The following is a 17025-nucleotide window of genomic DNA, read 5'->3' on the forward strand; positions in this document are numbered from 1 at the left end:
GAGAAAATCTACATCGATGTAGCCAGGCTTTCTCTGTGGTCTGCTCTTGTCCAGTGTAGGAAAGATTACCTGAGAGTCTGAAACTTTGGAAGGTCTTAAAGAAACGTTCATCTTCTATTCTTTCTGAGGGCTGCGACCTGTGAGGTTTCATCCACCTAAGGAGACCACCATTGCCAGCTACAAATTCTCTGCTCTTCTGCCAAAACCTGCCTTGCTACTATAACCTGAATTACCACCACCACACATGTTTGGGAACACTCCAAGCTTCTATTATTTCTGTAGTTTCAAGAAAATATATAAGCTTCTGAGCCCCACTGGAGTGTTGAGATAACAATCACTCTGCGACTCTCCCTGTGCGTGCTAATAAATTTGTATACCTTCTTTCTTATTAATCTGCCTCAGTCACTTGGCTCTTCAGCAAACCTTCAGAGGGGAAAGGGCAAGTTTTCCCATGGACCCTCCAGCTGCCATTTGATTGGAGAGAGGCCTTCCTTCCTTTCTTTCTTTCTTTCTTTCTTTCTTTCTTTCTTTCTTTCTTTCTTTCTTTCTTTCTTTCTTTCTTTCTTTCTTTCTTTCTTTCGACAGTAAACATTCTTTCCATTTCTTGGAGGCAGCTACTACCTCTATATGCCAAAGCTGTTAACTACATACATTTCTTGAAAAGATAGTGAGGAATGAAGGGCAGGCCCTGCCCTGCTTATGAAATGTGCAGAAATGTGAAAGACCATGCAGAACGATCTCCCAATAGGCACGCGCTAATGTCTAACAGCTACATGCTTCTTACAGTATTTATCTCAGTCATAGTCTACTTCTCCTACTAGACCATAACTTCAAGACATTTTTAATTTTCATCTCACTTTTGCTTATTTTACATATTGATAATGTGTGGCATACCATGAATGTTTAATAAAGTTTTGTTGAATGAATAAATGAATGAATGGCATAATATGCAAGAACTCATAAAAATGCCAAAATATAGGTAGATGATTAAGAAACTAAATTAATTAATAATATACACTGCTTTACAATGAGTAAAATATAGTTCAGGGATTTTTGAATAATATTTGATAGTTTGGAAAAATACTTACAAAAAACATATAACCTACATGCTGAAAATGACTTCAAGTTTACAGAAACACCCGCAAAAACAAGCACATACCTTTGCATAGGAAAATCATGAAGAAAAATGCAACAAATATTAAATATTTTTGAATTGGAGAACTATAGGTTGTTTTTGTTTATTTCAGAATATTATGGAGGTACAAACATTTTGGTTACATATAAAAAATGCCTTTACCTCGCCCCAGACAGGGCTACAAGTGTGCCCTTCCCCCATACAGTGCGCTCCAAATCCATTAGTTGTGAGTTTACCCAACCCGCCACGTCGCTCCCACCTGAACGGCACCCAGTGAATATCGCTACCATGTGAGCACCTTACTGTTGATCAGTTAGTACCAATTTGATGGTGAGTACATTTGTTGCTTGTTTTTCCATTCTTGTGATACTCACTTTGAAGGATGGGCTCAAGCTCTACTCGGGATAATATAAGAGGTGCTAGTTCACCATTGTTTTTTGTAGTTGAGTAGTATTCCATGTTATACATATACCACATTTTACTAATCCAGTCATGTATTGATGGGCACTTGTTCTCTAGCCTTTCTTTTTTATTTTCTAAGGTTTTTTTGGTAATTTATATGTTATTATTTTAATAATCAGGAAAAACAAACAACCTGATTTTGAAATCTTTGTTATTTCATAAATGAAAAAATGAAAGGAAAGCAACCTGAAACTACAGACATTACTTCCTAATCTCCTCCACCAACTACAGACATCCTCTTCACACATCCTAGAAGCAGGAACTTCTGGTGGTGATATTTGATAGCTCACAGTCAATATTCTTCTGAAAATGGATAATTAGGGTGATTAGCAACACTGAAAGAGAAGAAAGGAAATTCATATATTAACTCTTTCTCCATGCTGTCAAAGAGAGGGCTTCTCTGAAGATTCAGTTAGGATGGGGTAACACCTGAATTCCAGCCACGGCCCTCCCCTTTTTGTACCCAGAAACTCCCACACCCAAGCTCCCTGTTCATGGGCAAACTCCACATACATGCCCAAGTCCCACATTCCCATGCATGTAAGTTCCAGTGTGATGCACAATTTGATTTAGATTATAAATTCTAAGAGGGAAAAGAAGCATAGCTGAAGTTGAAGTCAATCCAGCCCCAGACCACCCATTGTCCTGAGATTGGGGGATAGTGGTAGTCAGAATCGTGTGGCTCTTTTCCACTCATTCATTCAACACCCAAGTGCTGGGCACCCTCGATGACACAGGGCCCCTCCAGTGAAGAACTTTTAATTATGGGGGATACAAGAGGTATCTCTAGTAACCAGACCTGCACAATGTGACTACTGGAGATGCACCAAGTTACTGACACTGGAAGGCTGATTAATGTCACGATCCATTTACAGTGCAGCTTGGTGAGATGACACAGCTCAGGAAATGGAGTCGTGATGGGTAAGGAAAGCCGAGGAAGAGAGAAATTGGAAGAAATGGGTGGTGTGCCAGGGAGGGATGCCACATCAAGGAGAAATGCCGCTGGACGCCAAGGGGAGGAGAGAAGCGGGGGTCCCTGTGACTGCCCTGGGCCCTGGGCACACTGGCCCTCCTTGGGCCCCTCCCCCCCACAAATGTCAGAATCATAGTCCATGTAGCCTTGGCACAGAGAGAAGGATGGGCCAGGTTGGATTCATTATTACACAGTCATTATTACTTTACTAATTTTCCCTCTGATTTTAACATAAATTAAAGACACAACATTCTTGTGGGCCCTTAAAAGCATCGTGGGAAGTAGGCACCATGGCTCCCAGTTTAAGGGGCAGTGGCCCTGGGTTCAGAACCCCACGCAGAGGTACCGAGGGCACCAAGAACTAGACACTCAGGTGCAAACTTTGGCAGGTTCTCAGACTCACACTTCTGTGGGGCAGATACTGAGCCCTGGAGGAAACCTCTGGTCTGGGGGCTACAGGGAAGCTCACGTTTCACCCTTACACCCAAAATCAGGCCTGATTTTCTGATTTACGGAAGCTTGTTCCTCTGTGGACCTGCATGATATAGAAAAAAATCTGAAATAGTCACTTACAATTGGAATCTAGCGTATCGGAAATTTCTGTTGAGGCCATCTATGGCTTTCATGTCCTCTGGAGTCAATTCAAAATCAAACACCTGAAAGGATGGAGAGACTCACATTGACCTGTGCCCAGGGAGGACAGTCCAGGGGGCAGAGGCAGGAGGCCATCAAGGCACGCATTTCCTCGTCATCAGCCTCTGGTACACATGACCTGAGGCACATTTTGCGTGAGATCTGCCCTCTCCTCCCAGCCCCTCCTGCTCTGCTCCCCTGCACAAAATAAAGAGACACAACTCATCAATCTGTAATTCTGCCAAGAGAACTGCTGGAGACAAAAAAAAAAAAAAAAAAAAAAAAAAAAAAAAAAAAATCATTTATTTCCAAACACGAGAATGATCTGGGCAAAATGCCTGCTGCCTTGACTTGAACAAAGGTTGTCAGTTGTTTTCTTCCTCACGCCCCCTGGAACTTGACCCAGCCTTGGCAGGAGCAAGCCTTGGGACATGGGACAACTTCTCTCCAAGCACCTGTTGGCCTCAAGGAAAAGCATTCCCTGACTGACTGTTTCACCACACCACTTGCTTATTTCCAGCTGTGTTTACTCTTCCCTACAGAAGACCCTTTCTCACTGGTCTTTGTGACATACAGATCTCCTGTTCAAAGAGTTCCCCCTTTTGAATAAATCTCTTGAGTGTCAGATTTGTTTTCTTTTGACAAGACATAGCCCCTGGTGGAGAGTCTCTTAATAGCAAAACAGAGAGAACGTTGTCAAAAAGTATTAATTTTATTCTTTCCTGCAGGAGACAATTTCATCAAAAACTTAGGACACTATTTAACTATCTACCTATTTAATATATTTTGCTCTCTCTATATATCTATCTTTCCATTATCCATCCAATCATCAGTTTACCTGTTATTCTTTTTGAAAATATACTCCAGAAGTAGTATGCTTGTCATGGGGGCATCTATTAATATGTTGAATTAAATTAAAAAGTAACACAAGAAAAAATAAGATATTTTTCTGTATGGATTAATAATGAAATTTAAATTTACCTACTTGATTTTTCCATAAACCAATAAACTTAATCTATAGCTACATTTTGAAGCAAATACATTATAAACAATAGGTTTCAAATATCACTTTTTAAAAAATATTAAACTTATGATGAAGTTTCTAGCTGTCATCTTAATATGGGAAACAGCTAACATAGTCTTTCAAAATTATTTTAACATTCAAAAGAAAGTAAGTTGAAGCACATTGATTGATCTAAGGGGGCAGAGTGTATATGGGGAAGGGTAGTAACTTTACTTATTGGCTAGTTAATTTGGTGAGTCTAAAAGCATATATCCAGCATCCTACTTGCCAAGAGCACAGAGAAAAGGTGGTCATACATGACACAGAGGGGGTCACTCCCTTCAGGGTCTCACATTCGAGAGAACACACTGACATGTAAGCCAACAATGGTAAGTTAATGAGGAAAAAACTCACTGATGGAGCCATGCCTAGTACCATGGTGATCATTAAATGTGCTAGGGTCTCCCAGTTGTTTAAGAGAGCAGCTAAATTTATTTGGGTTTGAACTTAAAATACAAATAAGGGTATGTTAGGTAGAGAAGGTGAAAGAGAGGAACCAGGGTGCCTAAAGTTCATTACTATATATTGATAGAAGAATTCCTAGAACTGATGAAAATAGTGGAGTGGAAATTTGCTTTGTGACACAACTAGTAAGGGGCAAAGCCAGGCCTAGAGGGGATAACCTGAGGACGCTGAGTCCAGAGCTCTCTCTTCCTGCCCTTCCATGCTGCCCGCTCCTGTAGCACACAGGGGGATGCATGCGAAGGAGTGAGACGTGGTGCATGTGCCCCTGCAGGAAAGACCACCCAATATAGCTCCCCTGGCTCTCCCTGGACCTGTACCTGGATATTCTCTTTGAGTCTCTTATCACAGAAGCTCTTGGCCAGGACCACCACTCCCCGCTGCAGCTGATAGCGCAGGGCCACCTGGGCTGGGCTTCGATTATGTTTCTTGGCAATGGCTTTCAAGACTGGCTCCTCCAAGAGAAATGGGCTGTCACTGTCCACCCTGAAAAAAAAAAAACACAACAATACAGAATGTGAAGAATTTAGGGTGGTAAATTGAGAGTGTGATGCCCGTTTTTCCCAAATTCCCCAGAGAATTGGGAGTAGATATGATACAGTATGAATAAAAAGAGTCCCATAAATATTCATAGAGATTCACTCATAATTGCAGGAATCTGTTTTTCTTTTCTTTTTTCTTTCTTTTTTTTTTTTTTTTTTGGACTAGACTTTGAAGGCAAAGGAATCTGGAAACAACTAAATTGTACATCAGCACATGAATGGATAAAAACCTGTGATATGTCTGTCCATATAATAGAATGTTACCCAGCAATAAAATGGAAAGACCTACCAATAGTGGCAGCTATTAATGCATGGATGGATCTGACAGACATGATGCAAAAGTAGCCAGACACAAAGGAATAGATAGGATGTCTTTCACATGAAGTACTGGGACAGACAGAATTCATCTAAAATGAAAAACGAATTGGAAAAGTAGTTCCCTAGAGGTACAGAGGAATTGTCTCAGAAGGAACACAAAAAAGAACATTTTGGGAGACAGAATGTTTCTGTGTCATGTTAGGGATGTGGGTTACAAAGTATATCGTTTTGTCAAAACTGTAAACCTAAGATACATGTATCATACTTTATGTAAATTTTCCTGAAAATCACCTGAAATAATTGTATTTGAGAGGGGTTGGGAGTTGGTAGACATACAGATGAAACCAGAGGGACAGAATGTTGGTGACATTGAAACTCAAGGACAGTACATGGGAACTCACTATCATGTTGTGTTTAATTTTTGGTATTTGAACTTTTCCATAATAAAGTGTTAAAATTTTGTTTTAAAAAGAATGTTTCATCCTCAACAGAGTTGCTGATATGGGTTAACTCTGATATCTTCTTACCACTTTGGGTCTCTGTTAGATCCCAGCGCACTGTAGGCAACTAGAACAATGTCCTTGGACTTGCAGAACTCCAGGAGTTTGCTCTGGTTGAGATAAGGATGACATTCCACCTGTAATTTTCCAAGAAGAAAAGATATCAGAATACATAAGCCAATAACCACATGTCAATTTAAAAAATGCTTTGGAGGAATATCAATTATCACACTGAATTATCATAAGTACTGTATTTTTCACATTGGTCAATTTTCTCATCACCTTCTGAAATATTAATATCTTTCAATACCATCAGTTGTGAAGTGATATAAGAGTTTTCTTCTTATCATTTTTCTATTAGAATTGTAAACTGATTGTAATCCCTTCTGCTAAAATTGTAGCTATCAAATGCCATTTGTTACTCTATGAAAAAAGATTCCTCAGAGAAATAGCCAATTCCAGTTCTGAGTGGGAAAGTTACAAGCTGAACCTACAAGAATTTTCACTCGAGAAAGCAAAGAAGATGAGAAAGATAATGAGGCCTGCCAAGGCCCAGGAACTCACTGGAACAGGCTCCATATGGCCAACTCTGTGTCGTTTGAGCATCAACAAGATTAGTAACTATAATGGATGATAACATGGCATATTTGTGAAAATTCATGAATTCACATAGCATTGATCACATGGGATCAAGTCTTTAGCTATAACCTTCAATTTTCAGGATGTACAAGAGCATCATGTCAAACCACATCATAGGGATCCATTAGCAAAACCCACTGTGTGGGAATCTTTATGGGACAAATGGCTTAATTTCTCTCATAAATAAACTGAAGAAGACAATGAGGGAGAGGGAGAGCTAGAGTGATGGAGGAAGAGGAGGAAAGTTAGAGGTGAAGGGGGAGGAGAGAAGAGACAGAGGAAGAAAGTGAATCTATTGATTAAAAGAGATTTAAGAGACATATCACCCACTTGCGAAGTATGGACCCTATTTCAATCACCACTGAAATGAATCAACTATAAAAATGTGACATAATCACATTTTAACACTTGTGATATTTAATGATGTCAAGAATTCATTGGTAAATTTTTAGGTGGCATAATGGAATTCTGTTTGTTTAAAGATTCATACATTTAAAAACATATGCTGAAATATTACAGGATAAATGAGAGAAAGCCTGGTTCAAAATAGTCCAGAGGTAGGAGCACACACTGTTCAGTGTCCTGCAAGTTAGTGCCTCTTAGGGACAGGTTTGGATGTGAGGTCATCATTGCCTAAGAGCGGGCATGGGTATATGAGAAGAGAAGAAGGACTTTAGAGTACTCTCTGTACCTTTTTAGAGTTTGAAATGTTTACAATTGCAAAATCTTTTAAAAGTTATAAAGTAAATATTTTCATGTTAAATTAGGAAAAACACTACAAAGTCACCTAGAATCCCACCAGAATCAGACAGCAACTGTAATCATTTTGGTATGCTTAATTTTAGTCATTATTTTGTTTTTAAGATTTAAGATTATATAATTTCAAATATGGCATATATAGTGAGTGTTTTTGATTAACATTATTCCTCATAATAACCCTGATTTTGTCTAATTATTCCTCCCTACTTAGCCTCTGTGTCCCCAGAGAAGCCCACCCATGAATTGGTGACGTGGTCGTGCTTTCTCTGTCTCTGATTGGTTTAGGAAAGGCACAAGCCAAAGACACATGAGGAGAAATGTGCTAGACAAGTGCAAAAATTCTTCCTCCACCTTTAGAAACAGCCCCAGAACACGCTCCCTTCGGCTGAATGTGAACAGGGAGACGTTGAGCCCAGCTGCCTGTGGGGACCCGCCCTGCAGCAGCCACCAGGAAGCAGCACGGAGAAAACACCTTCCTTTCGAGAAAGTCTCTCCCAGCTTCTAGAATAGCCAAACCCCAAACCTTCTGTATGTGAATTGATTTCTTTAAATTTCAAGCCAGTTTGAATTTGGTTTTCTGTTTCTCACAGTTTGAAAGCATCCTAGCTGACAGAGTAGCAAGTAATTATCCTGTATGCTGTGCCTGTAATATGATCGCATAAGCGTTTCCTTTTTGCTGTTAGTCTTCATAATATTCCAGCATAGATCTCCGTGAAGCCACCATAAATGTAATCACTTCCTATTGTTAGGCAGGTAAAATTCTAATGATTTTGGAATAGAAATAAAATTGTGCTTAAAGTAGTCTGGTTATTTTTGTACATATTTTGATTTTCTGCAAAGAGATCCCTAGAAATAATTAGGACATAAGTTATTAATATTTGAATAGTTTTTGTATAATTGACAAAATGTTCTTCAAAAGGCATTAAACTTTACAATGCCAGAAGCAATATTTGATATTTGGCAGGGTTGGGAGTTTCTTTAAAATTTACTTGCTTTAGTTATGCATGATCCACTTCTTCAGTCTCCACTCCCCTCCCCTGCTCTGGCTTTAGCTCTCACCTCTCTGGAACTGTCCTGCTTGGTTTCCCATAAACTTCAGGCCACTAAGTGCAACAACTGTTTCCTATCCCTATTGGAAATCAGGCTTCTCAGCAGGACCCACCCACGTCTGACACAAACCCTTTTACCCTCTTTCTTTGACTTCCTAAGACTGCACTCTCCTCACCTTCTCTCCACCTGTCTAGAGACTCCTGTTCAGTGTCCTGCCAGTCAGAGCCTCTTTGCCTGATCCTAACACGTGGACTTTCCTGCCCTCCCGTTTCATTCTATGAACGATCTCTGGGAGAGTTAATCCATTTCTGTGACTTTTATTACCATCCATGAAGCAACACCCCCAAACATCTGCATCTTCAGCCTGGACCACCTCCAGGGCTCCAGACCAGTGCTGCCATCTGCCAACCCAGCATCTGAACCTGGCTGTCTCACAGCAACTACCAACCCACCTCTGGGTAATTGAAATCATGCTCTCACCACTGCATTCAACCTGCTCCTTCCCTGGAATTTCCTATAAGGAAAAGGAACCATCAGGCGCACCTGGTTGCAGACGGGCTTGTACTTGAGCCCTGGTTTGTTCAGAATCATCTCCAGTTGCTTGTGATTGAAATTGGACACTCCGATGGACTTGGCTAAACCCAAGTCTTTACACTTCTCCAGGGCCTGGGAGGAAAGAAAGGTGTGGTAGAACTTTAGCTGAGTTTGCTCTTTTCGTTGGTTGTTGCACTTTTTTTCTTTTTGTTTTTTGAGACAGAGTCTCACTTTGTTGCCCAGGCTAGAGTGAGTGCCATGGCATCAGCCTAGCTCACAGCAACCTCAATCTCCTGGGCTCAAGCGATCCTACTGCCTCAGCCTCCCAAGTAGCTGGGACTACAGGCATGGGCCACCATGCCTGGCTAATTTTTTGTATATATATTTTTAGTTGGCCAATTAATTTCTTTCTATTTATAGTAGAGATAGGGTCTCACTCTTGCTCAGGCTGTTTTCGAACTCCTGACCTCGAGCAATCCGCCCACCTCAGCCTCCCAGAGTGCCAGGATTACAGGCGTGAGTCACCAGGCCAGTCGTTGCACTTTTTAACAACTGGAAATATGGTTTAACATATAGAATATTAGGCTGAATTCACCACATTTATCACTTGAACATGTATGTCATACTACACTTCCTTGCTGTGCATATATATTTGCCTCCTTGATTCTATTTCATGCACACACAGGAGAACAAATGGACGTGAAGATGCTTTTAAATTCCCCCACACCTACCTCCCTTCAATGCTACCTATTTTGCTGTTAGGCAAGCAACAGTTCTTTAATCACATCATAGCCAAAGGCAAAAGAAACCCTCAGATTTTGCTAGTAGAGGGTTTGATGCTTCTTCTATTTTAGAATAAACTAAAATAAAAATAAAAAACCTATGAGGTGGGCTCTGTCAGGGCAGGTCACTCTCCTTTGTGTACAGTCCTCTCTTTGGCTAAGTCAGGCCATAGCTTTCCCCTCCCTCTGTGGTGTGTTTATCTGTCCTGAGATAGAGTGCATGAAACTCCTTTTGTGCTTTCTTTCTGCTTATCCTTTAATAGGGCTCACATCCTCAACCTGATCTCAGGGGTAAATATTAATAGACGTTGAAATTAAAAATAGACCTTAGACCTCTTTCACTTTGCACTTGAGAACACAAAGTTCATGTCCTGAGGCCAGGCAATGGCTGGAGCAAAACCCCCTCTCCTCTGGCTCCCCTCCAGTCATTCCTCCCTCACCACACCATGCCTGCTGGGTCTGCAGTAGCACCTACCTCCCATGTGTCACGAATGTCCACAGTGTCTAAAATGATTTTCCCACTTTCGTCCGTTGGCAGTATTTCCTCCCCAGGCTGGATACAGAGAGAACAGAGGATAAAGAAGAACATTTTCTCTAAGAATCACCTTTGTGAGACCTAAGGAACTTGGCCACACAACCTTCAGGAGGCTGTGATTATTAGTCTGAGTGTGCACATGTGTGTATATCAGTGTGTGTGCACCAGTTTGCACACGTGTGTGTGCATTGGTGTATGTGAGAGTGCTTGTCAGTGTGGATGTGTGTGAAGAAGGGAAGACATGGGGGAAAAGGAAGATCAGAATCGTCTCAGAGACTGCAGCAAAAGACTCCCCCCAATGACCACCACTCTCCTACCCCACATAGCCCTCCACTTTAGGAAGAATGAAGTCTTTTTTTTTTTTTTTTAAAGACAGAGTCTCACTTTGTTGTCCAGGCTATAGCGAGTGCCATGGCATCAACCTTAAACAGCAACCTTAAACTCCTGGGCTCAAGCGATCCTACTGTCTCAGCCTCCGGAGTAGCTGGGACTACAGGCATGTGCCACCATGCCCGGCCAATTTTTTCTATATATATTTTTAGTTGGTCAATTAATTTCTTTCTATTTTTAGTAGAGACCGGGTCTCGCTCAGACTGGTTTAGAACTCCTGACCTTGAGCAATCCGCTCACCTCAGCCTCCCAGAGTGCTAGGATTACAGGCGTGATCTACGAGGACGCCTGGCCACAAGCCAAAGACAAGAATGAAGTCTTCTACAGTTGGAACTTATTTCATTTCCAAGGTCAGGCTGGTTTGGAGGATAAGACTTACCATAACTATTAACCAATGTGTTTAGCTACAGTTAATGATAAACCAACTCTGAGGCAGTGAGGACATTTGCCCTGCTTAGCAAACATCCACTGTGAGGGGAGGTCAGGTCAGGGGACTCCAAAGGGGTCCCATTGTGCAGTATGTGCCAGCCCAGGTAGCTCTGTCCTCTCTGGACTAAGAGGCAAACACGGGAGAGACCTTTCTCCTAGCAAGATGGGGATTCCCATGAATCTCTGCAGTCTGGAGTAACTCAACACTCTTGAGTACCCTGATCACTAAGGGCACCCAGACAGGAGCACCTTCACTCAGAACTCTAGGGCAATGCCTTTAACTCTCCAAGTTAGGGGCAGTGAGATCATCAAACTTCAATTCCTCTGAAGGCTGGAGAATGAGATAAAAAACAGACTTGAGGGTGGAGTTACACAACTGCCAAAGAGACTCATAAACCATTTAGCAGTTCTGTGCACCTCACTGAAACCTCCCTCTCTCAGCAAGAACCCAGTAAACCAAGCTGCAATGAGATAATTGGAGGTGCTAGTAACAGTGAGGGCACAGCCATGGACATCACAAGGAAAATGACGAGCTGACCTTCATAGCACATGGTGCATGCATAATGAAGAGATCCACATAGTCCAGTTGAAGTTTCTTCAGAGATATTTCCAGTGCAGATTGAACCAATTCTGGTCGAAAGAAAGTAGGCCAAAGCTGCAGTGAGAAAAAGAAATCAAAGTGGCTTAAGATTTCTCATATTTGGGGACTAAAATTAAACATCACACTAAAAAATTGAGAAGTGAGTAACAAACCACTGTGGTGGTCTGAAATTAAGAAGAGCTGGGCTACATTTTTTACTCAGTGTAAATCAGGTCTCAGATGGAATACTGAGATCCACCTGAGCTAGTACAATGTGAAATCTATGAAGAAAACTTAGATGGGGCAGGAAGAACAACCCCAAATGTTGAGGGTTAGAGGAGTTGGCCCCTGAGAGGAGTCAAAACATAGCAGGACAGGGGCATGGAATCCCCTGTCTGTGTAATAAATTCCTTAAACAATTCTGCTGAGAGATCACATCCCATAACTAAGTTGTCATTGATGTAACCCTACACAGCATTCACCAGTAGAGACCTAAGCTCTCTTTGCAGCGGAAGCATGGTTTTCTACCTAGGAAAACTGTAGGAAGTGCGGGAAACTCAATGCTGAATTGAGAAGGAATGCATTTGCTAGCCTGGCTCCTTTTTGTGTGTAATGTCTCTCCCCCACTTGATATGTCCCTAGAGAATCTGCTGAGGAGTCAAGGGAGTAGACATGCAGTGGGTTGTTCAATCCACACAGCAGTTCCAGAGGGTAAGTGTCATTATTCTCATTTTATACGAATAATGTCTTATGTTTAGAGAAATGGAAGAATTGTCTTTCCCCTTTAACACATTTCAGAGCAAAGCAAACCTTTTCTGTGTTTCAACCAATGTGCATTTACAATATTAGGAAGGAAATAAATTATTTAAACTGAGATCCCACTTGTTAAAAAATACCATATCTGAACATCCAATGGGGTCTGGTCACTCCCTGCACAGAACGCTCACCTTGGTGGTATAGAATATGTCCTCTCTCTTCACGGTACCATCCGCAATCTTCTCTCGAATGGCCTCTCCGACCTCCTTCTCATTTTGATATGCGTATGCCGCATCAATGTGTCGATAACCCACGTCAATGGCCACTTTGGTTCCCCCACCAGCCTTGCTCTTAGGAGTCTATAAAACAGAGGTAAGAAGAGTGAAGGAATGTGTTTTCTCAGTAGCATTTCCACCAAGTGGTGTCTGCAGGCTCCTGGCTTCTTGCTTGATGGTACTGTTTTCAGTGATAAGACCTGTACTCCGGGGATGTTGACTAAACCCTAGTACAACTTCAAATTGAAATGAATTAGTGAAATGGGCTGTACCCTGGAGCCTGGAAAACCAAGTTTCATTCAATACAAATCAGTTGTATGAGCATAGCTAACAGGAAAACTTCTTTCCATACTGGGAAAGATATTCTATGGCACTCAGTAGAAAGGACAGGTCTATACACACACTCACACACACAAACATGCACCCACACACCCACACCATCACACACACACACATACACACACACATGCACACATAGTACAGCATCAATTTTTGGCTAAGAATTGGACATTAGCCCATAACATCCATCCTTTCCAGATTGCACCCAACTGGGCCCTTCAAGTCATTCATGGTTCCTTTTTATTCTTCACACCCAGGTACTCTCATTCATCATCTATGCAACATTTTCAATTGCCTCCTGTGTGCCTGACATCTCAGCCTCTAAATTATCTACAACCAGGGGGCTGGTTTTACATGTGGCAGTTATGTAAGGCTGTCCCTTGGTCAGTATCAGAACTTTTGTGCAAGGTCTGAAAAGGGAACACCAGAGCCAGATCCCAGAAAACACACACTGAGAGCAGCCAGATGCAGAGCAGAAGCCCAGAGAGCCAATTGCCACTCATCTGCACAGCTGGACACAGACCTCACCTCACCAAGTTGGCATTGCCTGTGGACAAAGTCAGGACGATGACACATGCACGGTCTGCCTCAGACTTCTAATGGTGGACGATCTAATCACCAAATCTGAGATACTGCATTTCCATGCTTCCAGAAAACAGATGTAGTGAGACAAAGAAAGGCACGAAGCAAACAGTGGGATGTGCTTCTCATTCCTGCAGGGATGCACTGTAAATTGCTGATGGTGTGTAAGGGAGTCATATTTACCAGGAAAACACAGATTGGAGTCTTAAAGAGGCTTCTATTTCACTTCGGACCTTTTGTGCCATCCGAATTGTAAGTCCATGCGTGTATTAATTTTACTCTTGCAAGTGAAGGGATCAAGGCAAATGGGAAATTTGGTCTATTCTCTGGAGTTTTTCTGTCTTTAACAACAGTATTGTTATACTGTTATATTGTTATACATATACTGTTATACTGTTATATTGTTATAGATATAGTATATGTATTGCACACACCATACATAGCTTAAGCTATCATAGTATATAAAACAAGTGATTATACCATTGAAAACAAACTGGCCTTTTCTGACGGCTGTTATCTACTAATATTTCATGCCACAGTTCTACCGATTGAACACACTGTTTTCTGTCATAGGGGTGTAATCCTCCAAAAGCAACCCCAAATGCTCCCCCACATCACCGTGACCAGAGTGTGACACTTTAAGTTCACTGCAGTGACCTGTGTGGATGCAGAATAATGTAGTTGGTGAAAAGCAGAATCAGGCACTATTGTAACTTTATGCCCACTGTGACCTCCTCTTTAAACACCTAAGGGTTGAAATCACAGAAGGCTCTTACATGCCAAAAGGTTTGCATGTTTGAAATTCTCTGGCAAATACTTCAGCCCCAACAGACTCGCAGGAAAGTGAGACTCACTGGTATTGCATGATCACATCAACACCCCTCCTGGCCCCGTTGCCCTTCGAGTTTCTGACTAAGAGTACAGTAGCAATGGTTAGGGTGACAGAGGAGTGCAGAGAACAACAGCCCAAGTTTAGGACTATGCAATGCAGGAAACAATAATGAAAGTACTTACTTAAGAGAGTTGATGAGGAATTAAATAAGGTAATGCATGGAAAATACTTAACATACATGGGAAGCATTGGATATATATTACATAACATTAATAAGAATAATAATAAGGATCATCCACCCATGAAATTATCAACCCCTGACACGCTAGACTCAACAACTTGCCATCCCACTGAGTGCAAAAAGTTCTCTGTGACCTGGAGGGAGGCAAGATAGAGATGGGGAACAGAAGCAGCGGTGAGTCCTTCCAAGCATCCACTGTCTACCAGGTGCAGGGCTCCTGTCTGAGGACAGCTCTTTAGGGCAATGAACACAGGAGCCTTCAGCCCCCTGGGGTGCACTTACATCGTCAGAGGCGTAAGTGCCTAATCCAAGCACTGGCATGAAGTGTCCATCATTCAGCTTCACGGAGTGACAGCGGTTCCGATCCATCGTTGTCCACAGCCCAGCTGCTCTGCCTCTCTTTCCTCCCCGGTCCTCACTGAGAGCCCAGGAGGAGACAAAGCTCCCACTCTCTATATTTCCACCAACCACAAGGTAGGCGGGGCTAAGATTACAGCTGCCAAAGATTAAAAAATGAATGGGCCCATTGAGTTTCCTCTGATTCTTCCATGTCTCTGCAGGCACAGCTGAGAGGAAAATCATACAGAAATATTTGGATGCTAGAGGACTTTGAAGTTTCTCTTCAGCATTGCTCATAATCAACTCCTAAGTTGAAAAATTAACAATGCCCAATTTATCCTTCATAATTACACCAGACTTACTTTACAAGAAGAAAATTATAGGAGACTGGTCATTTGTAAACACTAATTCTGCTAGAGGACCTGAGTTAAGTTCCTCACCTTCTATTTTCTCAGAAATCTCATTAAAAAAATACCTTACTAAGAATTTGTTGAAGAAAGCTGGATGCCTGGTGCCAAGTACAGGTGCAACCAAAAGCCCTAGGAACAGCCACCCCTACTGCCATTGCATGTTTCCCCTGCATCAGGGCCCCTTGCGCCCTCCCATCTCTGTGTCCTGTTTCCTTGAATCTTTTTGGCAAGAAAAATGTGTCTGAGATCAGGGATAATTTTCTATATTCCTGCCTTTGTTTCAGCTGTTGTCTCTTTCTGGAAGAGCCTGCTCCCCTCCCGCCTGTTTCCAGTGGCCTATGATCTCCTTCCTTGTCCTAAGTGAAGGGGCTCCAGCCTCACATCTTTGGGTCTCCAGTGACCTCCTTGAGGCTGAGCCTCCCCACCCCCCTTCCAGTGTGCCCTTGCTTCATTACTGCTCATACTCCGCTGTTCAAACGCCACATTGGTGAAATTACGCTCTCAACTAACAAGGAACTTCGGCCAGATAAAAGCCTTAGGTGCTCTAATTACTGTTTCACTGTGCCATGTGGGCACCCTGGGCACACCCTGAGCAAACCATGGAACGCAGCATCGTAATTTATCTAATTTTCAATCTGTCCCTCTGGCTTTAAGGTCAGAATACTGCCTGATTCTATTACTTTATTATACCATTTGGTTGGATTTAGCCCAATAATGCGTCAGCGATAAATTTCATGCATATACACATCATATTCTGTTGGTAGAACTGTTGAATTGAACATATAGGGGACTAATTTCTATGTCAAATCACAGTAAATTTACTGCTAATGGGTATTAATAGTACTCTCACAATATTCATCACTGTCTTGCACTAAAAGCTTTCCTGAAGAGGACAGACCCCATTTGTTCTCTTACAATGAAGTGTGATGTTCCTTCTAAGTGAAAAGAAACCATCTAGCAAAGCAGGGGTGGATGCCCACGTAGCTTCTCTTCCTCTCCTGCAAGTCGGGAATATTAGAAGGAGAATCTGACAGAAAGAAGCAAGGAAGCTGGAGCACAAACTCTGTCCTCTTCCCTCCGAGGTGAAGGCTCCTGGTGAGGGATCAAATGCAAGAAAGGAGTGACTTTCTGAGAGCCACTGCCTGGGAGAGATGCCAAGCGGAGGGGTGGGGCTGTGTAGAAAAGCCTCAGGGGACAAAGGAGAGGAGGAGGAGCAGGTCTCTCTCTGAATCTGCATCTGGATAGAGGCAGAGTCAGGATCAGAGAACAGAGTACAGAATTAGACATGGGTGAGAGCTTTATGAAAGTCCTAGGATATTGTTGGGTGGTGACAAGGTTAAAAAGTGTCTTGAGAGAAACAGGCTTATCTAGAGTAAATACCAATATTTTGTGCAAACATGTATTATGCTACTGCAACACATGTTTCTTATATGCACTCAGTGTTTCCCAGGGACTCTCCTGATCC

The 17025-nt window shown here is 42.1% G+C and overlaps 1 protein-coding gene across 1 annotated transcript; it reads right to left on the bottom strand.

Moving 5' to 3' along the window:
• Nucleotides 1-1203: 1203 nt before the first annotated feature.
• Nucleotides 1204-16812, bottom strand: LOC105858219 (aldo-keto reductase family 1 member C15-like). Its single transcript, XM_012741214.3, has 10 exons — nt 16476-16812; nt 15094-15377; nt 12734-12901; nt 11745-11861; nt 10328-10405; nt 9080-9202; nt 6116-6225; nt 5049-5214; nt 3144-3226; nt 1204-1932 (listed from the first exon to the last, which is right to left on the bottom strand). Exons 1-10 carry the CDS (start codon nt 16795-16797, stop codon nt 1890-1892), a joined length of 1494 nt encoding a protein of 497 aa, XP_012596668.3. The 5' UTR covers nt 16798-16812; the 3' UTR covers nt 1204-1889.
• Between the last annotated feature and the right edge of the window lie 213 nt (nt 16813-17025).

Source organism: Microcebus murinus, chromosome 25 (assembly GCF_040939455.1).
Source record: "Microcebus murinus isolate Inina chromosome 25, M.murinus_Inina_mat1.0, whole genome shotgun sequence".
Lineage (NCBI taxonomy): Eukaryota > Metazoa > Chordata > Mammalia > Primates > Cheirogaleidae > Microcebus > Microcebus murinus.